General features: G+C 38.2%; 1 protein-coding gene across 1 annotated transcript in view; it reads right to left on the reverse strand.

Moving 5' to 3' along the window:
- Window positions 1-15242, reverse strand: part of RTTN (rotatin) — an 88423-nt gene extending 73181 nt beyond the window's left edge. Inside the window, exons 1-9 of the mRNA XM_030498351.1 lie at window positions 15154-15242; window positions 14144-14331; window positions 12541-12739; window positions 10637-10726; window positions 9437-9515; window positions 8132-8246; window positions 6510-6660; window positions 5414-5579; window positions 3199-3380 (exon numbers count right to left, since the gene is read on the reverse strand). Of these exons, the coding sequence (XP_030354211.1) occupies window positions 3199-3380; window positions 5414-5579; window positions 6510-6660; window positions 8132-8246; window positions 9437-9515; window positions 10637-10726; window positions 12541-12739; window positions 14144-14331; window positions 15154-15184 (1201 nt within the window). The 5' untranslated portion in view covers window positions 15185-15242. The remainder of the gene's footprint in view (window positions 1-3198; window positions 3381-5413; window positions 5580-6509; window positions 6661-8131; window positions 8247-9436; window positions 9516-10636; window positions 10727-12540; window positions 12740-14143; window positions 14332-15153) is intronic.
- Window positions 15243-24672: the final 9430 nt, after the last annotated feature.

Consider the following 24672-nt stretch of genomic DNA (forward strand, 5'->3'; position numbering starts at 1 on the left):
CTTTAAGGCCCCTTCCAACTGAAAACATTCTGTGATTCTATATTACCTATCGCTGTTAATCTGCATTTTTGATATAGCAGTAGTGGCTTTCATCCCAGATTATTTTGTTTGAGATTTTCTTTTTAAAGGCAATAAGATGAATACCCACTTCAAACACTTCTACTTTTCTCCCCAACCCCCTTCTTTAGGCCAATATTCATTGATTTTTTCATTGCTCCTTCTGACTCAGTATCTTTTAATAACCAGGCTAATCTGGTCCATTTGTGACTTTTATACTTTTTACAGTTTTATGCCTGAACAGAGAAATCTGGACCAAGCCTAAATATTTACAGCCTACATTTACTACAAATATAAACCTCCCCCTAATGTCCACCAATAATGAGACAATAGAGAAGCAGTCAAAGGCTAGAAGGTTTCATGAAGAACAAGGCAGAATATCTGGAGTCAGACCAAATATTTTCAGCATCATACAAGAGAGGATGCCAAAACTGTCTAGCATCCTAACGAACCATACCGTGACAGCTTCCCCCAAATACTCGATTTAGTGCAAGTGTTGGCTCAGTTACTTGTTGACGGTATGTTTCTATTTTAAACCATGGATGGATTTCACACACCACCGAATTTCCAATTTATTTTTTTAACTACCATTGAAATTTTGCATCCTTCAAACTCTTAGGAAAAAAAGAAAAAAAAAGTAAAACCAAAACACTGCTTATTATGATTGAACATTAATTTATTGCCTTTTCTATATTTTGTAGAGTTTATACACTGTAGAAGCCTTGTTGATATACCTGAGGAAAAATATATATGTGGTGTGACTAGATATGTAGTTACAAAGACAACAGCTCGTGTAATCTGTAGCCTAAGTGATCTGCTCTGAGTGAGCATATGGCAGGGAATGGCACAAGGCCTTTTTGAAAACTTGCTTTTTCCTAGCTCACAGAAGTGCTATTTTCCATTTATTTTAGACAAAATGTTGCCAATTTAAAGAGTATATGTCCAAAAACCTTCAAAAAGCACTTTTTCTCTCTTCTCAGCTATTTTCAAATTCTTGATCAAATTTCTGCACTTAAAACATTTGAAAGGTGACTGCATAAATTTTTCCATTGTAAGGCAAGTTTTAAGTAATGGTGGTTTTAATTTGAGTTATAAGTTTCAGAAACTATTAACTATTAAGTTAATAACTAAACATAATGTCTGCAACGCTTTGCTGTAGCTGTCATGATCTACAGACATGCAATTTCATTCCACCATACTCTCACATGAATGTATCAGCAAAATACTAATATTTCACAACATACAATTAGTATGTGCTGAGTTCATTATTACTAAATGCACAGTAAGACATAATCAGTGACTGTAAAACAAATCTTTTACTGTTCAGATTTAAATAATTGTCTTTAAGACTTGCAGTATTAACACTGAACTTCAGACAAGCATGGCAGCTTAAAATTGATCACAAAAAACCCACAATTAAAAAACCCACACCAACCCAAAACCAAAAAACCCACAATCCACCCCACTATCAATTTCTCAAATGACTTAACTCACAAGACAGGTCAGCACAAAGGAAATCAAATTTCAATAAACTTCTCCACAAGGAACAGAATTTGAGCTTAACTGAAATACACATTATATATATTGTAAAACATAAGCATGCAAATTTTACAGTAAGCTTACTGTTTTTCTTTCACCCAGAAAGAGAAAATCTATGCTATATCATATAAGGTGATAACAATGTTAGTAAAAGTGCCTGTTGATTTTACTGAAGGAAAAAAAAAAAATCAGTAAATATAACCATATGAGAAACAGTGTGTTACTGTGTGTCACTGCCTCACGCTATCACAGTGTGCCTTCAGATTACAATAGTTCAGATGAACGGCAACAGGATAAAAATACGAGTTTGCTTACAATCTGCATCATGTTACAGCTCAGTAGAAGAAAGCAGTATCATCGATTAGAGTTTCAAAAGTGTAAAAAAAAATGAGGGCAAGAGAAACAAAGACATAACAACTTCATCTGATAATTAAACTATTTTAGTTCTATAATAAGATGCAAAGAAATAATCTTGAAAGATGGAAAAATACACTATATTTTAACTCTGCAGATTTGAAGTGTTATGCATCAGAAATGGAAAAAACAGAAAATACATTTTCTGCAGTTTCACATTATAAGTAAAAGAGAAGATGCCAGAAGTCATGAATGTGCTTGTAAAGAATTAAGATTTAAATGTCACTATTCTGAAAAGGAAAAACCTAACTTTTATTTATTTTAGTTTTGTTTATTAAAGGGAAAAGAAAAAAAAAAAAAGATTGAATAATTTTTCTGTGGACACAGATTAACATTGATGTTACTATGAAATACACAAGTAAATTGGTGTTTTGTGACAGAACAGAAAGTCATAAAAAGTTATAACCAATCATGAAAACAACAGTAAATGGAAGTTTCATATATATTTCATATCATTGTTATAAGTTAAAGCCTCTACCCAGCTCAGGAAATGTTGACAGGTATATTAAAAAAACAAGTTTTAGTAACCTAGTCATAATAAATAGATACACATTTCCAGCTCCTACATTTGAAAGCCTTACCACGTTTACCAATATCTGTCTTAAATTACATTGGTTTACAATTAAATACTATTTTGGACAAACTAAGAGCAAAAAGACCATCCTTCAAAAAGACTTTGCAACTTAGAACCTAAAAAATCATTAGTTGCAATTAGACTATCATTACCAAAGTTTCTCAAAACACAGCTATAATTTGTTACTGCATTCATAAGAATAAAAACAAACCTTTTCCAGTTTTTTTATTATTTCTTGAACAGGAGGAAAAATCTATGCTCAAAGAGATCAGAACATGTTTTGCGAAGTGTGGTTATTTTTTCATCTTCTTGAATGATATATTATCCAGCCACACAATTTTTCCACCAGACACCCACTTCTTCCTACCACTACTTCCCATCATCAGTAAAAACCACTTGAAACTTCTGCAGCCATTCTGGAAATCAATCAGAAGATTCAAGCTTTATGACCTGAACAAAGTTCCTAGAAAAGAACTGCTGTAACTAGCTACAGTATATCAATAATTATCTGTACCTTATTTATTTGAGGTACTCACCTTATAATAGCAATTTCTTAAAAGGTTTGTATTAAAGATGGTAAGGATACATAAGCGAAATACTTTAAACTTTCTTACCTGTTCTTAGAAGAGGTATTGCATTTTCCAAGATGGAAACACAGAATTGAGGAAGGCTAAACTGCTTCATCTGTAATTCCAAAGTGTCCTCATATTCAATAACTGGTAGGTCAATATGTGCTACATCAAGTGGGGAATGAAGAGAGATTCTGGAGTTTGCATTTGCTTGAGTACTGTTTCCACTTAATAAACAAACAAAACAAAGAAAAAAGAGACACAGTTAACTCACAATGGGTAAACCCATATATGTATAGATGTTAAAAATAGCACCTAGTATTTTAATGTCCTCCTTCCTTAATGGATATCCTTCCTTCCATCCCAATCTTTCTCTGCTATTCAACAATGTTGCAGTAAGAGGGGGATTTTGTTTGGATGGTTTTTTAAAATGTCAGAACTGGTAGCATCACAAGTGAACGCATATTGTTTTGGCAGTCATCTTCAAATGCACTTCGAAATGCGTAATGGAAGAAATACATATGCAATAAATACAATGTTGCAAAGAAAAATCAGTTGATTTGAAATGTTATTTTTGATGAACAATGTCTATCAGTTGATTGAAGCAAGGCCACTTACTAAATCAAATGTCAGCCTGAACTACACTAAAACCATTCTATGCAGCTAGCCACAAGAATCCTTAGAAGGAAAATTAAGTGCACCCTATGTTTAAACTTGTAGGACTTCTTTGTCGACTGTAAAACAGAAAATATTCCCTTGCCCAAGAAAGCTGTATATATAGTTCATAATTTTATTATTTTTCAAGTGCTTTTAAAAAGAATCTTATTCTATTTGCAGCATTACAATTAATACAACGCAGAAAAAAATGTTTTTAATGGTTTTTTTCTTATCCTAAATAACATTTAGAAATCTGGAATTGCTTTAAAAAACTGTAAAACTTTTCTAGATTGTTTTATTTTTGTTTGGTCGCTTTTATTATTAAACAAGCTGAAGAAATTGAACTGTGGCATGACTGTGTTACATTATATTCTCTAACTAAATGTAAAAGATGTCTAAAGAATATCAATTAAGAATTAAGAATTTAAAAGTCATGTATATTACAATATTTTCTATTCATCATGTTTTTCTTTATGCTGTCTCTGGGTTAAATTATACCTTCGTAAGAAATGGGGATTCATGGACAGCAAGCAGCTCTACTGCAGCACACAGGACGCAAGAAGATAAAAGTGTACAGTTATGAACAGTTCATAATATTACCTTATACTTTTAAGAAATTACTACACTCTGGTTTGTAGATGTTTCATCACGACCTTAACTGGTGTTTACTCTTATGTAGATTTCCTTACTACACTGATAGCCAGGCCAAACCTATCTCTTGCACAATATACACACCTTGGGAAAATGGTCAGGTCCTAGAATGCATAAAGCCTGGAGTTCATTTACAGTGCCATTATTAGTTAACATAACAAAAATTTAATATATTAGACTCAAGATGAGTAAAAATAACCTTTTAATATAATGACTCTCGAGATGTGTTTACAGGTAACTACATAAGCTATTCCCATATCACAGTCTATTTGAATACCCAGGAGTTATCCAATCACTAAGTCTATACGCCACAGAGACTCCGAACTACCAATAAGCACACAGTAAGGATTCGCAAGAACTTTTGAATTTCCACATACTAACAGACATTGGTTCTTGAACAGCAGCTTTAAGTCTGTTTTGTCAAGCTGAGTAACAAAACCACCCAGAAAGAAAAAGATGAACATTTTGAAGGTATGCAGACAATTCATCACTTCATACTGAAGTCAAATTTTTAGATGTTATACAACCTAAATTTGTTGTCAGATTTCACAACAAAGTTTGAAGACATTTAAAGCATTTTTGACCATACTGTACACTGTTACCTATGAGATGGCCATGCAACTTTAAAGAAGTTATGGGGTTATCTGCTGGAGAAAAAGAGAAATCCCTGACTTTACAGTAATAGCCTGAATAAATGCTTTTCTGCATCTTACAAACACATGCACAAGCAATAACAATTGATACTAAAAGATTTTGTTAAAAGTGTTGGTTGGGTACAGAATGTGGCAGGTAAAACTGATCTTGGGTATTCTAAACATCACTTAAAGAACTGTGCAATTCATAAACATGGCTTGAATATTCACAGGTTAACAAAACTTTCACATAATCCCACACACTGACAAGGAGCTAATGATATATTCCTATATTAATACTTATTTCCTATTTTATTCACCTGGAAGATGCTGCATCCCAATCTTGACCATCTCCTCTAGGACGCTGAACAGTACGTCCAATCACAGATGGCCGGGGGCTACTACTTCCAGGTGATGGATTCTGAGAACGAGGAGGACCTCTTGTTTCTTGACAGTAAGATATAGATGAATTTTGGGAAGCTGTGCCTTTACGTAAGACAAATCATATGTTTTCCATTAGTAGAATCCGTTATTATGAAAGATGCTACATAGCGATGTAACGGTAAAAGTAACTAAGGTAGGATATGGAAAACACCAAGTAAACATTGGTGAGCTAGGACAACCTACCACTAGCAAGTAGCAGAGTTTGGAAACTCAATCCCAAGGCAAAACCACTGAAAATTATAGTTGAATCATAAATCTTGAGTTTTAAAAATACAAACATACCATCTGACTAAGGCCATTGGATTTGTTGATGTTGTAACTGAATTAGCAAAGAAACAGCCAACATCATTTATTAAGACACCAAATATATGGACAATCTTATGAAGAGAACCAGACTACCAGTGTAGAGAAACAAAGTTGATTAATGGCCTTCCTATTTACATTTTGTTAGCTTAATTTAATCTACACTATTAAAGCTATAAAATTTAAACATTAAAACATTGTGAAATAGCTCTAATGACTGTAAAATAATGATTAAACTCTTTTCGGCCATCAGCAAAAAAAAAAAAAAAAAGAGCATTAACATAGCTCATGAAATTAGTAACTGAATTGTTAAGCACTGAGGATTGAAAACTTTTCTGAAACTCTGCCCGCTTTTATTTTACAGATTTCATTTAGATTTAGTTAAAAAAAATCCCTCTCTTGGTGACATACAAACAGCTGGATACTGGGAAAAGTTGATGAATGAAGAATCACAGGAAATTGTAAAAACTAGTAAGCATTTCAAAACAATACAAGTACTCCAAAAATACTTACTAACATGAATAGTACTGAACACCATCATTTAGCAAAACAATTTCACAAGAATATATTTGCTATAATGTTGTGGACTGGCATTCTTTTAAAATCATTTCAGACAATCTTACCTGTAGGAAAAACATAACAGTATTTCAAATACTTAAAAATACCTACCTTGCTCTGTGGAAGAAAAGCTTGGATCTCTGTGAAAGTTAAGTCTGCTTCTCAAGAAGATGCACAACTGTTGCAGGCACGACACGGCCTGCAAAGCTAACCGATGTCTTCCATCTCCTCCAAAAGCCAGGTTTAGCAGAGATAAAAGGCTCTGCAAACATAAAACACGCTGTTTAGCACAATTGTCAGTGACATGGACAGTGGGATTGAGTGCACCCTCAGCAAGTTTGTCAAAAACATGAAGCTGTGTGGTTGCGGTCAACACACTGGAGGGAAGGGATGACATCCAGAGGGACCCTGACAGGCTTGCGAGATGGGCCCATGCAAACCTTATGAAGTTCAACATGACCAGGTGCAAGGCCCTGCACTTGGGTCGGGGCAATACCAAGCACAAATACAGGCTGGGCAGAGACTGGCTTGAGAGCAGGCCTGAGGAGAAGGACTTGGAGGTGTTGATTGATGAGAAGCTCAACATGAGCTGGCAGTGCGCACTTGCAGCCCAGAAAGCCAACCATGTTCTGGGCTGCATCGAATGAGGTGTGACCTCAGCAGGTCAAGGGAGGTGATTCTCCCCATCTTTTGTGAGACCCTATCTGGAGTAGCGTTCAGCTCTGGGACCCCTAACACAAGAAGGACATGGACCTGTTAGAGTGAGCCCAGAGAAGCACCACAAAGATGATCAGAGGGCTGGAGCACCTCTCTTACGAAGACAGGCTGAGAGACTTGGAGCTGTTAAGCCTGGAGAAGAGAAGGCTCCAGGAAACCTTATAGCAGCCTTCCAATACCAAAAGGGGTCCTACAAGAAAGCTGGAGACGGACCTTTTACAAGGGCTGGTAGTAACAAGGCAAGGAGGAATGGCTTTGAGCTGACAGAGGGGAGAGTTAGATTAGATATTAGGAAAAAAATCTTCACTATGAGGGTGATGAGACACTGGCACAGGTTGCTCAGAGAAGTTGTGGATGCTCCATCCCTGGAAGTGTTCAAGGCCAGGTTGGATGGGGCTTTGAGCAACCTGGTCTAGTGGAAGGTATCCCTGCAGGGGATGATAGGGGCACTGGAAATAGATTAAGTTTAAGGTCCCTTCCAACCTATTCTATCATTCTATGAAAATCATTAACACTGGTAGCTGAAAATTAATGAACCTTTGTGAACACTCATGCCAGCAAGAGTCTTTCACTAAATACAGGTCACAAATGTTTCTAAACATTTAAAACTCACATCAAAGAATAAATAGGCTTAGTTAGTGTTTTTTTTACTGAATGCAAGACTATAAGTCCTATGAGTTCCATACTATATTTCCAACAAAGTCACTATGGCTCTAAAGGCTCATTATATGGGAGCCCATAACAGGGTGTGCATCTGACATTGACACAACTTCATCTTATTCAGATGAAACAAAGTATTAGCTCAACACTGACAATTCATTACTGATTAGTAATATACATGATTTCAACTAAGTAACTTTCTAAACATAATATATAGCTAATGAACCCTCTTCCATGCACCTAGAGTTTACACAAAGGAACTTCTGTTTAGCTATTTTGTTTGGAAACAAATTGTATTATTTACATCAATTCTTACTTGGCACAACAAAACCCATAAACTTTATGTGAATTCTTGCCTGTACAATCTTTGGCCTTTGAAGGAAGATCTCAGCAGGAAAATCTTGCATAATCACATCCTGAAGAAGTTCACATGTACTCCAAATTAAACTTTGGTTGTTACTTCTCAAAGAGCTAAAAATGCAATTCATATATAAATATGTATTCAAACAAACAAAAAAATGTAATAATTAGCTTGAACAAGTCTTTACAATAAAGTTATAATCATAACACTGAAGAATCTGAAGAAAAAAAATGCTATAATTCTATTGTCATACCATTTTTAAACTTGCATTATTCCTTAGCTATGCTCATTTTGTATACAATAAAGAACAAACTCGATTCCAGCTGTTATCAAACCATGTTAAATCAAGTTCCCAGAAAAGAAATATCTTTATTGATTCTGAATTTGAAATTAAGATAAAAACAACTGGAAAATCCCTGTGAAGCTAGTGATTATCTCAGTGGTATACAGCAAGTAATCTAACTCTTACCAATAAAAAAGTTTCTTTCATTATTAAGGTTCATATACAACTTAAAAGTGCTTGAATTACATGTGGGAAGTTACATAAACGAAGAGATTTATTACCTATTCTCTAACATGTATATTAGTAAATAACAAGAACCTTTTGGGTATTCTACTTCATTTTTTTATGGTTTTATTGTTTCCGAAACTACTGGGGGGAAAAGAAAATAATAAAAATTAAAAATAAAAAATAAAAAATTCAAACATGTCCAGTTATATATGTGTGTGTGTATATATATATATATTTTACAAGAAAACTTATGGTTAGGGTAGGCTTGTTAATACTCCAGTCCATGAAACTGCATTGGTGGCTATGCTAGAAACCTATCACAGCTCTGTGTCAACTCAAAAGGAATCACAACTACAGTACTTTTCCTTGGGCCACCTCAAATACTGATTTTCTAAATTAAAGTTACAATAAAAAAATAAATAAATAAACCACTGCAGAAAGATGATATGAATAACTCAATGCCTGGATAAGGCATTGTACCTAAACTTACCGGCCTAACCCTAGTTAAGCTACTACTGAAAGTATGGATTTCTCTGCCAAATGGCTGTGGGGGTAAAGTAAATAATGATTTTATTCCAGCCTGTTCCAAAATTAACTGAATGAAATCTTTGATCCACCTCAGAAATTCAGAAGACAGATTGAAGCGTCACGAACAAAAATGAGGAAAAAAAATTAAGCCATTAGGTCATTTACAGGAACAGACTAATGATGCAGAAGGACACAAATTTAGACCCACTCTTACCCAAGAAAAATAAAAAGTACCAACAAACCATGTTTTTATTACTGTACCTTTCATTTGATGAAAGAACATGTCTATCTGTTGAAGTCAGAGTTAGCCAAGGAAATGTGGAAAATTTCAAGCATTTCACTGCAAAAAAAAAAAAAGAGTGGATATTTTGGAGTATATTTTATAGAAACATTATACTGTATATTTCCATGGCAAAGTCAAGAACTTATGAACTACATACTATCTGAAATAGAAAGACTTTTCAGTAAATACAGACTTACACTAAAGTGCTTCTAATGAGTTTTCAGCAATACCAAAAAAATACTAAGGTCATTTCAAATCAAGATGGACTATGTTTATTGAAGAAAGTTTTAGCAAACAGAAAAAGTGATAGCATTAGTGGAAGAGTACTCAATCCCCCACATCATGCTTCTAAATTTTAATTTTGTTCTGCTACTAAAGAATATTTATTAACACAATCTCTAAAAAAAGAACTTTGACCTCACGCTTTTATTCTTATAGAAGTAGAAATTATAGTTGTTACTAAATTATGACACATAGTAACTTTTTAACTAACATAACTTTAAAGCTATTTTTAAGTTAAAGTTTGTAATAATTATTGTGCAATTCTAAAGATAGCTGACACACTACTCAAGAAGTAATCTGGTGATTTACGCACAGTAACTTCAAAGTCATATTTTCAAATCTATTTCTCAGCATTGTATTCTATGTTAAATATGACACTCTCCTGTGAACTGCTACTAGTATACTGGTACATCTAAAGACTTGCCAAAATATTGGTTTGTGCCTGTGAAACATTTCATATCACTTTACTGACAAAAAAAATAAAAGCATAACACTGGTTTTCATTTAGATATAAGGTAAAGATTTCTAAAGCACCTAATTTAGTTTTCTGAAAAGCAGAAAGGTACTTCAGACTAAGTTTTGTTGAAATAAACCAGTAATCAGCTACTGTTGATTATGGAACACAGATCTTCCAAAAAGCATTAGCAATTTAAATAGTTTTTTTAATTACAGCATATTTTAACATATTTCAAAGAGTTACACTATTTCCTATAAAAGAGAGATTAAGATGAATGTCATTTTCATAAGCATTATAATTGTAGTTTCTGTGATACTAGATTTCACAGAATAACAACAGGAAAATAGCCAATAATAATATTTATAATGGAATTCAATCTAAATTACAATTTTAACCACTTGCTGTAATTAACATATTCTTATTCTATAACTATACATACCAACTGTTCTTTTGGGAGGTATTTCTAATTGCGGCAGATGACTTCTACCTTGACAAAAATATCCAATAAATAATTCCTCTTGAGGCAGAACTAAAACACATGAAGAGTAAATTTAAAAAAGTACACTAAAAGAAAATAGCCAACCGAAAGCAAAACTCAATTTATCATGATGCTTTTCCTGAACTGCCTCCCTTTTGCCCTTGAGTTTTAACCCATTAAGGAAACAGTTTTAAAATAGTCTCAGATGATCAGGAAAGTGGAGTAAAAAGAATGTGTCAATGTTTATTTTTTCCAATCATATTCTGCAACTGTAACTTTTTTCCCCCATTTTCTTATACTACCTTCCATACCGTACAAGCAATAGTAAAAAATAATTACACAAAATGTATTGCCCAGTGGAAAACTGGCAGCCAAAAAAAAAATATTCCTCTAATCTACCTATGTAGTAATAAAATTAACTTTTTAAATCAACTACTTAAAACCTTTTTCTACCGTAACTGCTGTCTTTTCAGGTCAGCTGAAAAGTTGTCCACCTGGTATATAATATGTATATTATTAAATACATGTAATTAATACAAACTGTATAACAAAACATACACAAGGTATGTAATATTAAAAGCAATCTCTCCAGAATATAATATTTGACTCAAAGGATCAAACCAGATAATGCCCAGATTATTACTTACAATTCTTCCCAGTTACTGAAATTGAAATAGAAAGAATACAACAACCCTGTTAGCAACCATTAAGATTATTTCATACACACAAGTATACAATTTACAGCATAAAGAGAAATTATGTACAATACTTCAATTCGGTAGTTTCAAAAAGATAAAGCTTAAGAACGCATATGTAAAAGTTTATTATATTATGCCCCCCCATGCATAATCCATTATGCACAGGGTGGAAAAAAAGGGAGGGTGGGGGGGACAAAAAAGGCAATGAGGGGAAAAAAAAAAGGAAGAGGAAGAAAGAAAAACGGGAAGGGGGAGGGGAGGGAATCAATCACCAGCCACTATATAGTTCTAGCAAACTAAAACTCCAAGCAATAGACAGGCTACAGAAACCACAGGGAAACTACTTTTATCTCCGAGATTGCACAGTATGAGTGACAGAGGTGTGGCTATTACTACACCATCCAGTATAACAGCAGTGTCTTTCCCACAAGGACCAGGAGAATGAAGTAAGGACAGCCATGGTATGTAATTTTCTCCTCTATACTTCTTGCTAAATTTTGTAAGACAGAAGAGGAGAACCACATCGGTTTACTTCTTCACTACATCTAAGCAGCACTGTAAATCATTATAACAGATCAATAACAAGCTACATGACAGAAGCACCTCACATGTACATGAAGCACGTCACACATATGTCGTTTTAAACAGTTGACATATTTTTCTATAGCAGATACTTATCCATAACTAAGCAGAGAGTGCATACAATTAATGTAGTTTTCTTAGAATCACTTACTGCTTTCTTTTTTCCTTTTTTAGATTTGAATTGCTTTCAAAGTTAAAATCTCCTATGCAAAGAAAAGCAGCAAAGAATATTGGCTTAATTATAGATTTTAGAGTTGCTACACTTGCTGCCATAAAGCTGTCTTTGGAAGTTACTCTTGCGTCATGCCCTTTTTACATTATAGCAAACAGATACTACACACTGAAAAAAACAGACAGAGAAGATCTGATTACAAACAACAGGATTGTTCTTATGCACAGAATGCCATTACAGGAATGACACTACATGAGTTAGCTAAGATCACTCCTTCTCTAGCAGAATCTGCTTACCATATACTTCACTAATCTCTCAGGAACAATTTTCCTGCTCTGCCTGAAAACATTAGCCTAGAAACTTTTCCTTTATTTTCACTCTAAAAAAATCATGCTTCAAAATATGTAATTTACCTGGTTGATCTACTGAAGGCTGAGACTGAGTTTCATAACATACAGATAAAGAACTAGAAGGAAGTCCAGAAGGAAGGAAGAACAGTCCATCCACAATCCCATCAATTATGGCCTGCAAGTTTGGATCCACACTGGGGCGAAGCTGAGAGAAGAATTCCACTGCACCAATTTCAACCATTCTCTGAGCAGCAGGTGGATGCTACATTAGGACAAATAACTGACAAAGTTAGCCTGAAAAGTCTCAATGTCTCTTAGGAGGTGTGGCAGCATGGGGAGGAAAGATGTAATCAAAACTTAGGTTATATTTTGCCTTTATTTGTTTAGGCCATCCATCAAGGATAGAATTTTTTCCCTCTGCATAGCTGCTGTTTAGCGATTAAAACACAAAATGTAAGGATCTAAAGTCTTTGAAATGTCTGGAACATTTTATCAACTCTTTTAAAATAAGTTGCACCACTGTTTAAATCTTCAGTTTCCAGGAACAGGGCAAATGCTTGGGGCAAACCATGCCCCAAGGAAGAAATTAAACACTAAATGAGAAACTGAAGGAGCAGAGAAACTAAAGTACAAACCCAGAAAAGAATTATTTTTCCCAGCTGTCTCTCTGAACCATTTCAAGTCACTCAAATTGTTTTAATTTTTTGTCTACACACAGTGGCTTTATTATTCCTGTCTTTATAAAACACTAAATCTAATTACATGGAGCTACAAAACCAAATAATATCCAGTTTTATTTAGCTTCAGCATTCTGAAGACAGAATCACAAACCATTAGGGTTGGAAGGGACCTCTGGAGGTCATCTAGTCCAACCCCCCTGCCAAGGCAGGGCCACCTAGAGCAGGTTACACAGGAACGAGCCCAGGTGGGTTTTGAATGTCTCCAGAGAGGGAGACTCCACAACCTCCCTGGGCAGCCTGTTTCAGTGCTCTGCCACCCTCAACATAAAGAAGTTCCTCTTTGTGTTGAGGTGAAACTTCTCGTGTTTTAATTTACGGCCACTGCTCCTCGTCCTGTCGCTGGGCACCACTGAAAAGAGTCTGGCACCGTCCTCCTGCCACCTGCCTTTGAGATATTTATATGCATTAATGAGACCTCCTCTCAGTCTTCTCTCAACCAAACAGGCCCAGCTCCCGTAACCTCTCCTTGTGAGAGAGATGCTCCAGACCCCTGATCATTCTTGTGGCCCTCTGCCGGACCCTGTCCAGTAGCTCCTTGTCTTTCTTGTACTGAGGAGCCCAGAACTCCAGATGTGGCCTCACCAGGGTCAAGCAGAGGGGGAAGATCACCTCCCTCTACCTGCTGGCCACACTCCTCCCGATGCACCCCAGGATACTACTGGCCCTCCTGGTTGCAAGAGCACACTGCTGGCTCATAGTGAACTTACCATCTACCAATACTCCCAGGTCCTCCTCACCTGAACTGCTCTCTAATAGGTCAGCCCCCAACCTCTACTGGTACTTGGGGTTCTTCTTCCCCAGGTGCAGTACGCTACACTTGCCCTTGTTGAACTTCATTAGGTTTCTGTCTGCCCCATTCTCTAGCCCATCAAGGTCTCACTGATAAAGACATAGTTTGAATATAAATAAATGTTAGTATGTCATACCTTGATCAGACTGTTCACAAAATTTAGTACTTCATCTTTTATTGGTACAACTGGAAAATTGAACCACTCCAAAAGATTAAGGAAAAGCACTTTTTCATGGACTAGATCTGCATATGAAATCAAGTTATGATCTAATTTAAACAGAATAGTCTTCAGAGATCGTTCTCTTATCTCTGCCAGTTCATGACCTGCCAAAAAACAAAAAGAAAACAAAACAAAAGAAAAAAAATTAGGATTCAAAAACTCAAAATTATCTGACACAACTTATTTCTTATTTGGACAAACAGAATACTGTCAAAGATCTTTGAAAAAAAACTGACTTTTACACTGCCGTATGATTCTTACCAGGAAGACAAATATGACTGCTCCCAGCAGCAGTAAGCTATTCAAGTATGTTTGCATGGTGTAAAGAGGTGAAATACTATAAAATATACTGATATAATCTGGTGCCAAATTATATGAGAATTGCCTTTTTCTTGAAGCACGCAACTAAAATCTGAATACCTCTACCAAACTGTGTTGTGGATACCAAAAGCTCCATCAGACCGACAAGCCGGACACAAATCTACCCAAGCCCATTGAATCAAAAGGCAGTCTCTGAAGAGGAAAGCCTTCGGCGCTCCCTAGGGAAGCGTCACCGTGTCCCACCGTCCCCTCCACGTCTGCAGCGGGGAGTCGAATGGAAAAGCAGAAGGCAGAAAAGTGACAAGGGGCTCGAAGGAGATGCGGATTGGGAGGGGAGCGGAAGCGGAGGCCGGGCAGGGGCAGCCGCGCTCCTCGAGTGCCGGGAACGGAGCCCCCAGATCCCTTCCCTGCCTCCCGCCAGCAGCCGGGCTCTACACACAACTGACGGGCCCGTTTCGCAGGTGAAGTCCCCGCCACGCCGTGCGAGGACCGGGGGCAGGCCCCCCGCCGCACTCCTGCACACAGCCCCGCGGAGGCGCCGGGACAGCCGCGGCGCCCCCCGACAGCTAGTCCCGGCGCCCCGGGAGAGCGAAGGAAGCCGTTACCCAGCTTCCTGACGAGCGACGATAACTCCATCGCGCCCGTCACCCCGCCAGCATTCAACCGCCGCGCCGGTTCCGCCGCCAGTGCGCCCCGCCTGCCCAACGGCGGCCACGGTGCACCTTGGGAAACGTAGTCCGGCCGCCACTTCCCTGCATTCCGCCGCGTCCCCTACCGCCCCTGCCTCTCGCGGAGCACGCTGGGAGCTTGCCTGCCTGCTGCGGAACCGCGGGGCGCACCGGCGGCAGCATAAGCAACTACAACTCCCATGCAGCTCCGCGCCGAGCCCGCCCGCCCCCTACCGGAGCCCGAAGGGCGGGCTCGATTTGGCGGGGTGCGGTGCCGCCGGGGCTGGGCGGGGTGCGGGTGGAGCTCGCCTGGCGCGGGTCACAGCCCGGGAGGACAGCGGTAAAGCAGCTGTGCAGCTTAAAAACCGGCGTATTATCGGCATGACGGCTCGGAGTGCCGTACGGGTAATGTGGTGATGGTCCCGCGGACTGGTGCGCTGAAGGCTGGATCGATGGGCTGTGGCCAACGGTATGAGGTTCAACAAGTCGCAGTGCCGGGTCTTGCAGTTGGGTCAGAACAGCCCCGTGCAATGGTACAGGCTTGGGGAAGAGTGGCTGGAAAGCTGCTCGGCGGAAAAGGACCTGGAGGTGCTGGTTGGTGGCTGCTGAACATGAGCCAGCTTGTGCCCAGGCAGCCAAGAAGGCCAACGGCATCCTGGCCTGTATCAGAAATAGTATGGCCAGCAGGGCCAGGGCAGTGATCATCCCCCTGTACTGGGCACTGGTGAGGCCCCACCTCAAATACTGTGTTCAGTTCTGGGCCCCTCACTACAAGAAAGACATTGAGGTGCTGGTGCGGATCCAGAGAAGGGCAGCAAAGCTCGTGAAGGGCCTGGAGCACAAGTCTGATGAGGAACAGCTGAGGGAACTGGGAGTGTTTAGTCTGGAGAAGGCTCAGGGGGGACCTTAGCGCTTTCTACGAATACCTGAAAGGAGGATAGAGAGGAGGTGGCTGATGCCCCAAGTAACAAGTGGCAGCCTCAAGCTGTGCCAGGGGAGATTTAGGTTGGATATTAGGAAAAATTCCACTGAGAGTGTGATCAGGCATTGGAACAGGCTGCCCAGGGCAGTGGTGGAATCACCATCCCTGGAAATGTTCAAAAACTGTGTAGGTAAGACCCTCAGTGACATGGTTTAGTGGTGGACTTGGCAGTACTGGGGTAACAGTTGGGTTTGATGATCTTAAAGGTCATTTCCAGCCTACTTAATTCTATGATTCTATGAAGGCAAGTGGGTGCCTGGTTAGCCGCAGTGAGAGCAGTGGCTGCTGCACTCTGCCCAGGCAGGAGCTGTCACCACAGTATTCTGCTTCCTGCTTGAATGAGGGCTTCGCACGTATCTGGAGCACGATGGCTTCTCGTATCTCACATTCTGCCACCGTTCTTTAATATGCATTTGCAACTTCTGCAAAGATCAGGGACTTTTTTTGTTGTTGCCTGAGTCCAGACATGAAATTAAAAATGAAGGGGTGTGTTTCCTTATCCTTTAGTACCCACATGGCCCTGATTGGGATGCCAAGAATTATTTATGTTCATAGTAATAATAGAGTATCTCCTAATGTGCAGTACAGTATATGCAAATGATTTCAAAAAGGATGTATGTCACTGCCCTCTGTTTATATCTAATTGGTTTTCTACCTTGATCTCTATCACTGTGCTATTCTTTCGCAGTAAACTTCCATTAATGTCCTCCATCTGCTGTATCAAGGTTGTACTAAGTTCTTAATTGCAACTCAGAACTGTCTGTCATTTTGCAAGACAGTATTTCTATCAGTAGGGCAATAAAAAAAAGGACTTCATTAAGCTAATTATAAATGTATGATGATTGCTGCAATGAGGGGTTTTTTTTTTCCAGAAGACGCTGAGCTCACATGGATCTATTAGTGCTTTTCAAGAGCAATTGCAAAAGAAGCATCACTGTCTAAAAATTCCTTTTAGCTACACATGATATGATCATGTAATGAAATATGAAGAACTCTAATCAGATGTGCACAGGACTGCTCACATTTCCCTAAATAGGACTGGTGGGAACTTTATGAGACCCCGTATGAGACTCGCAATAGTAATAGAATGGATTTGTATCTCATTTGTCCAGCAAGGAGAGGGAAAGAGAGGGAATTGCTGAAGCAGTCATTTCCCACAAGAGACTATATTAAAACAGTGCTTCAGTAAGAAGAGACGCATCATTCAGATTTATAAGAATGTTCAATCCTGGTCCTTTTCACCTGTTTAAATATGGTGAACCTACATTGTATAAGAAAAATGAATGTTTTCTTATGCTGTCTTCAATGTCTGAATTAGTAGGTACACAAAGGATTCTTAAAAAAAATTGTTACTAAGGCACAGGTGACATGCACTCTTCATCGCTAATATACTCCTGCACTGTAAGCATAGGCATTTCATTCAGATTTTCTTAACCAAAGGCCTAATTAAGTTCAACTTAAAAAAATATTGCTAACCTTGAGGAGCAGCTTCAATTTTGCTCCTCTTGTTTTAGACCAGAAAAGGATGGTTGCATACCCAAAACAGTGATTCGGGAACACGCTGTACTAGCTGGTGCAATGTATTTTATTCTGTCATGGCTGAAGATGAATATTCAAGATGATCACCAGAACCCAGATTTTCATTGTTACAAATAGAGGGGTGATATGTCAAGGACAATGTGTTTCTCAAGAAAAACAAACAAAACCTTATACTGTATATTAAAAATTAAAAAGAAAAAATGGTGGATGGGTTCAATAATTATTGTTGGCATTGTGAGACAACCTAAATAGGAGACAACCAGTCTCATTACTGGCAGTGCTCATCCTCTTTCTATCTGCATCTGCTGTTTTGACTCCCACTAGTGAGTGCCTCCACTTTTCCTCTTACCTGCTTGTTCGCATTACCTTGCCAATTCCTGTTACTGCTTCTGAAGCCGGTTTGACTTTTTCATTTCCACTGGCATTATTTAATATGGGTATCTCTTCTACCATGTATATTCTTAGTGATTTGCAGTCAAAATGTGTAGGAGTTACACCACTGGGGAAATCAGTCACTGAATCTCATTTACATTGTCCCTTGTTGCTTCCTTACTGAACTCTATGTAAGATGAACTTTAAAGAGCTGCCTGCTCTTGTCTCCTCATAAGCTTGGTTTCTGTAATTCCAATAATTTTTTAAAATCTCTTCTATATTAGTTGGGTTCTGTCCCAATAAGCTGATGATAGGTGGAGAAGCAGTGAACATTGTTGTGTGTATATTCTCATAAAGTTTTTGCATGTAACTGCAGGTGCAGTGAAGTTTTTTTGACAAAAGATGTATTTTAGCACTTTTAATATCGGATGCTCTGTAACTTTTACATTTCCCTTCAGTTGAATGTCATAAAGAGAGCTGATCTTGAAAACACTTTTTCTGAGTCTTTTTTTTAAAGAGTTTTCAGTCTCATTTTGTTTTTATAATTTCTGTGATTCATTCATTGCAGGATGAACTCTTATATCGTTGCATTCTTTTTTCAAAGCTGTCTATTCACAACATTTTTTTCCCTTTCCTTACTGTTTTTGAGTTCTGTCCTTTTACGTTGCAGAAGTTCTCTGAAGATCCACAGATCAAAGACTATCTGACAGGGTCTTGATACCATTTTGATAATGTCCTCACTGTACTTCTGAGCTTAACTGTTGCAGCTTCTAATTCTCTGTTGTCGTGAACATCTGTGAAGATCCTGTTTTCTGGCTCTTCACATAAGTCAAAGAGCAGCAACCTTATGAAGAAACATTCAGGGCATGTCAGATGCAAAAAACTTGAATTTCAGGTGCCTTTCTGTAGGGAACGCCAAATAGGGACTGTGATGGCTATTAGCGAAACCTCACTGACTGCTATAGTTAAAGTGAACTTTACATCTTGCCAGCTGAAAGAAGATTGCAAAATATAAGGAGAGAAAGCAGAGAGAATGAGAACACTGGAAATGGAAGGAGGCAGAAATGGATGAGAGTTTAGATGAGGAATTCCCCAGCTGAGAAAATTATTTCTGTATATTAACTTCTTCTCAATCTGCCTCTTGATTCATTTCAGAGTCCACTTAAAAGTATCCTTTCCTGCCCTGAAGGCCTTCCTTGCTTGCTGTCACCCCCAGCTTTCTCATCCTTCTCTGTTCACTAACTGCTGCTGGTAGAAAAGGACGCCAGTATGTAAAATGAAAAAAACCCAGTCCTGTTGGTTACCTGTATAAATTTGGTCCATTACTGGATGTTCTGCACATGCACGGTAAAGAAACCTGGGCATATGCAGTAGCTATGTCTTCATTGCTTTAACTGACTTACCAGGTTCCTGAAATTAGTATTCAAAATCAGTAGGATGATAGCAGACTTGTAAAGGCTTTCTGTAAACATCAGTGAGCTGCAAGTATAAAAACCCTTTCCGTTGTGCTTTCAGCAGCCAGGAACAACATTTTATTACTGCATTATCTTAAAGCTTGTGACAAGATCTCAACAGGTGCTTTAATGTAAATTCCTGAATTTTACTGCTTCCAAATCAGGTACCGTAATACTCAACCCAAGTACATAGAATAGAATCATAGAATCAACTAGGTTGGAAAAGTCCAACCATTACCCCAGGACTGCCAAGTCCACCACTAAACCATTGCCACTAAGGGCCTCATTTACACAGTTTTTTGAACACTTCCAGGGATGGTGATTCCACCACTTTTCTGGGAAGGCCTGTTCCAATGCCTGACGACATGCTACAAATGTTTTGTGTTTGCAGCAGTGCAGATGCAAATTTGGAAGCTCATTTATGATATTACTAATTTATTGTTTATATTTTCTTCCGTAGTGGAGACGTTTCTAAATTCTCTATTTTCCTTTTTTATTTTCCATTCAACTGGAATCTATCTTCTGGCTTAAATTGCATTATGGCAGATATGCAATGAAACTTACAGAGTGGGGCAGAGAAAATATTGCATCTAAAATAAGTTGCTAGACAATTTAATATCGTTACAGATTATTGTATTTGGTGAGTCAGTCAATATCAGTATAAATGCCTACCATGAACTGCAAATCAAAAGGACTTTAAAAAACGTGAGAAAATCTTTCTCCCATGATGTTCGTTTAAAACACATAAAAGCACATTTTGACACCATGGGTAATGAACTTAGGGAATTTGTTGGCAGAGGAAGTTGTAAACGCAGGTAGTACCAGTAAGCTAGAAAAAAGATGAGACAAATTAACAGATAACATGCCCATAGACACTAGAGGCACAGGCAGGGATGTGCCCACTGACCTTCCAAGGCAGCAGTCATGGTCTCTGCGCAGGAAAGGGCAGATGGACCAGGGAAAGCAGCTATCCTTCAGCGGTGTCTCCAGTCATCACTTGGGGACAGTTAAATCAGTCTCCTCTGCTAAGACATTTCTTACTCATCTGATATTTGAATTTGGATCCCATCAAAGGAAACATAGCAGGACCATAAAGGGAATACGACTTTGGGAATGCAGATCGATAGGATTATTAGCCTTTACAACTCTGAAAAGAGCCTCCTGCTTTTAGCATTTGTCAGATTCCAAGCCCTTCAAAAGGAGATACAACCCACAGGTTTTTAATGACCTTTTCACAGGTAGTAAGCATCTTCTTCCCTCAGACATATAAAGCCAAATTAAACTGAATATACAATAAAAGTACATAGAATGGTTTGAGTTGGAAGGGAACTTAAAGATCATCTAGTTCCAAACCCCTACCACAGGCAAGGATCACCTTCCACTAGACAAGGCGGCTCAAAGACCCATTGCAACCTGGCCTTGAACACTTCCAGGGTGGGGCAGCCATGACTTCGCTGGCAGTTTGTTCCAGTGATCCCACCATTCTCATAGTGAAGAATTTCTTCCTAATCTGTATCTACTCTCTTTCAGCTTAAAGCCATTAAGCCTGTTCTTTCACTACATGCCTTTGTAAAAAGTCCCTCTCCAGCTTTCTTGCAGGCCCCTTTAAGTACTGGAAGGCTTGCTCTAAGGTCTCCCCAGAAACCTTCTCTTTTCCAGGCTGAAGAAGCCCATCTCTCCAGCCTGTCTACATGGGATGATCCAGCCCTCTGATCATCTTCATGTCCCTTCTCTGGACTCACTCAAGCAGGTCCATGTCTGTCTTGTTTTGGGGGGCCCAGAGCTGAATGCAGTACTCCAGGTGGGGTCTCACAAGAGCTGAGTGGAGGGGGAGAATCACCTCTCTCAGCCTGCTGAGGTCACACTTTTGATGCAGCCCAGGATATGGTTGGCTTTCTGGGCTGTAAGCGCACACTGCCAGCTCATGTTGAGCTTCTTATCAACCAACACCCCCAAGTCCTTCTCCTCAGGCCTGCTCTCAAGCCAGTCTCTGCCCAGCTTGTATTAGTGCTTGGGGTTGCCCCAACCCAGGTTCAGGACCTTGCACTTGGCCTTGTTGAATTTCATGAGGTTTGCATGGGCCCACCTCTCGAGCCTGTCAAGGTCCCTCTGGATGTCATCCTTTCCCTCTAGTGTGTTGACCGCACCACACAGCTTGGTGTTGTCAGCAAACTTGCTGAGGGTGCACTCAGTCGCACTGTACATATCACCAACAAAGTTGTTGAACAGAATTGGTACCAACACCTGAGGAACACCACTTGTCACTGGTCTTCACTTGGACACTGAGCCATTCACCACAGCTCTTTGAGTGCGACCATCCAGCCAGTTCCTTATCCACAGAGTGGTCCATCTGTCAGATCTATGCCTCTGCAGTTTAGAGATAAGGATGTCATGTGGGACAGTGTCAGATGTTGGCATGTAACTGCTGTGAATTGCTTCTGCATCTGCTTCACAGAAAGAGCTGGCAAGGCAGTGCCTAATGGACATAACTAGTTTGCTTTATTTGAGGGCATGGTGCATTACACATGATTTCTGGCTCAGGGTGCATAATTACCACATATATTTTCCCTTTTATAAAGAAATTCTAGCTATAATTTAAAATTAATAAACCACGCTGATAAAAACGTTGATGTTATTAAAACATCTAGCATTTTAGTTTGTATTAAGACACTTCTTTACTGCTTTTAGATAATTTAGCACATTGTTTAGAGCACTTACTTTCTAAAGACAGTTTATTCTAAAGAGATTTTCTGTAGTTTATTGCTTGGATAATATTAAACATTTCAAGATACTCTGCAATTCCAGAAAACTATATTCTTGAGAACTGTTAAATTGTGGAGGTTACTCTTTTCTGCTCATATAATGCTGTACATCATTGCAATGGATAAAAGCATTTAAGTAATTGGTTCTTAGATTTGGAAGTTACTCCAATTTTAGCCAACATTATGACATTTTTGTTTTTATTCTGATGTAACTGTTGTTAAATTACCAAGTCTAGGTCAAAACGGGAAAAAATTCTTAAAATTCTGGCGCAGTAATTATTTTGTATGATATTAATTTATGGACTTGTAAAACCTTTGGGTGACATTAATAGAGCTCAATATAATTTTGAATACTATTACTGTTACTTAGTAATAGTAGTATCTGCAAGCTATTTAATATTCTGTATTTGCCTCAGAAAGTGAGTTTTCCAAACTCCTGTCATTACCATTATTCATCTCAGCCACATAGTCATAGTCACAAGTCTGGCCATTAACCATTGCACTTACTTCAGAGTCTCTTAAGTTACAGAAAAAAGAGAAGCCAGTATTGAGAAGAGAACCTTCCCATTTAATACTTTTCTCCAGTGTTACCATTCCCTTATAATTGCTAAAAAACAAAAAAACAAAAAAACAAACAAAAAAAAAAAAAAAAAAAAAACAAAAAACAAAAAAAAAACGGTGCCAAAGAAATATGGAATGAGATTCTATTTCCATTCTGTCTTATCTAGAATCTACAAAGTTCCTCAAAATTATGGTCCTCATCACACAAATAAGAGGTGGCCTGCTGTTCACACACAGGGCTTTCATCCTCTAAACACTGTAGATTCACATCAGACAAAAATGACAAGAGGGAGAAAATTACTGAGGCAACTGTTGTACTTTAAATTGCATCCTGGCTTGAGTAGGGCACAATGTCTGAAAAGAAAGATAGAGATACTTGTACAGCAGCTATTTGACTTGAGATGTAATTGTATATTTTGTGTTTCTCAACTTCTCTAGCTTTTGGAGAAATGTTGCGAATACAGTAGTCATATACTGAAATATTTGACAATCGAGTTAGATGTTCTTTATTTCATGTTCAAGCAGAAGAAATACATTGGGAAAATTTTCTGTTGTCAAGATCTTCACAATTATAAGAATATTTATATTTCTATATTTAACACAATTTTGAAGTGGTATATGTGTGAATTTCAGATTTAGACTTTATTTTTTTATATAGATTGTCCCTAACACAGATCTGATTTCTTGATTTCTCACATGACTTTCCTAGACTTTGAAACTGAATCTTGGATTCCAGGTATGCTGCAATACCATTCCTTGTCCTCTAAATATTGCTATTGCTGTTTCATTTGTTACTGCATGCTATTGTACAGGCACAGTAACTTTTAGAGATTCTAATACTGCGTATTTCTCAGTTGCTCTTTGTGAAGGGAGCACAAAGTCACACAGCACGTCATTGCCCACAAATCTGGCATCGTGACACCTGCAAGAGCTGTAATTGCCTGAATGTTCTTGGACAGTAACCTGAACAGTGTTAGAATCTCAATTTTTGGCAAGTTTTCAGAGCTTGTTAAGACATTTAAAGTCTTGGTATAATATGTATATGTTTATGATTATAGATCTTAAATATAAGGTATTTCTTCTGATAATTTGATCTATAAATTGCTCTAATAATTGTCATTCAGTTGAATTCCTTATTGTGTTTTCCTAGTCATCCTCATATCTCCTTATGACTTGCTAAAAATTGAAGGCTGTTAGTTGGCGTGTTTTGAATGGCAGCTCTTAGATATTTTTTTTTCATCTCATAAGCGCTTTTTGAAAGCATCATACTCAAATTCACCTGTAGCACTTGTATGAGAAACAGTGTATGCAGGAAACCTATTTTCTGTACAAATCCTCAGTTCTATCTTTAAAATAAGGCGTTTTTCCACATATCCTGAGAACATTTTTCAGAACTCAGCTTGAAAATGTAACCATATGTATGCCTTCACCTAGTCATATTTTCTTAGTGAACTGACAAGAATAAGTTTTAGCTAATATCACCCTGCAAAGTCAGAGTAGCTGCCAAGCAGTGAGCTGAATGGACCATATTCTGCCACCAGAATTAACCACAGCACTGATTATTAGCAAGATTGAGCCTCTTCGGTGGCAGTAGGCAACGAATGATAGACAGAGAAGAGGGGACATGGTTCATTTGCAGGTAGCTGAATGCACTCTGTTCATATACTGGCATGTGTAGCCTGAGAGAATAAATGAGACATTGACAGAGAGACACCCAGCAGAGCTGCCAGCTTGTCATTTTTTCAGTTTTTTGTGATTTTAATTTCAATTGGTTAACATGCTAAAT

This window comes from Strigops habroptila, chromosome 1 (genome assembly GCF_004027225.2).
Source record: "Strigops habroptila isolate Jane chromosome 1, bStrHab1.2.pri, whole genome shotgun sequence".
In the NCBI taxonomy this organism is placed as follows: domain Eukaryota; kingdom Metazoa; phylum Chordata; class Aves; order Psittaciformes; family Psittacidae; genus Strigops; species Strigops habroptila.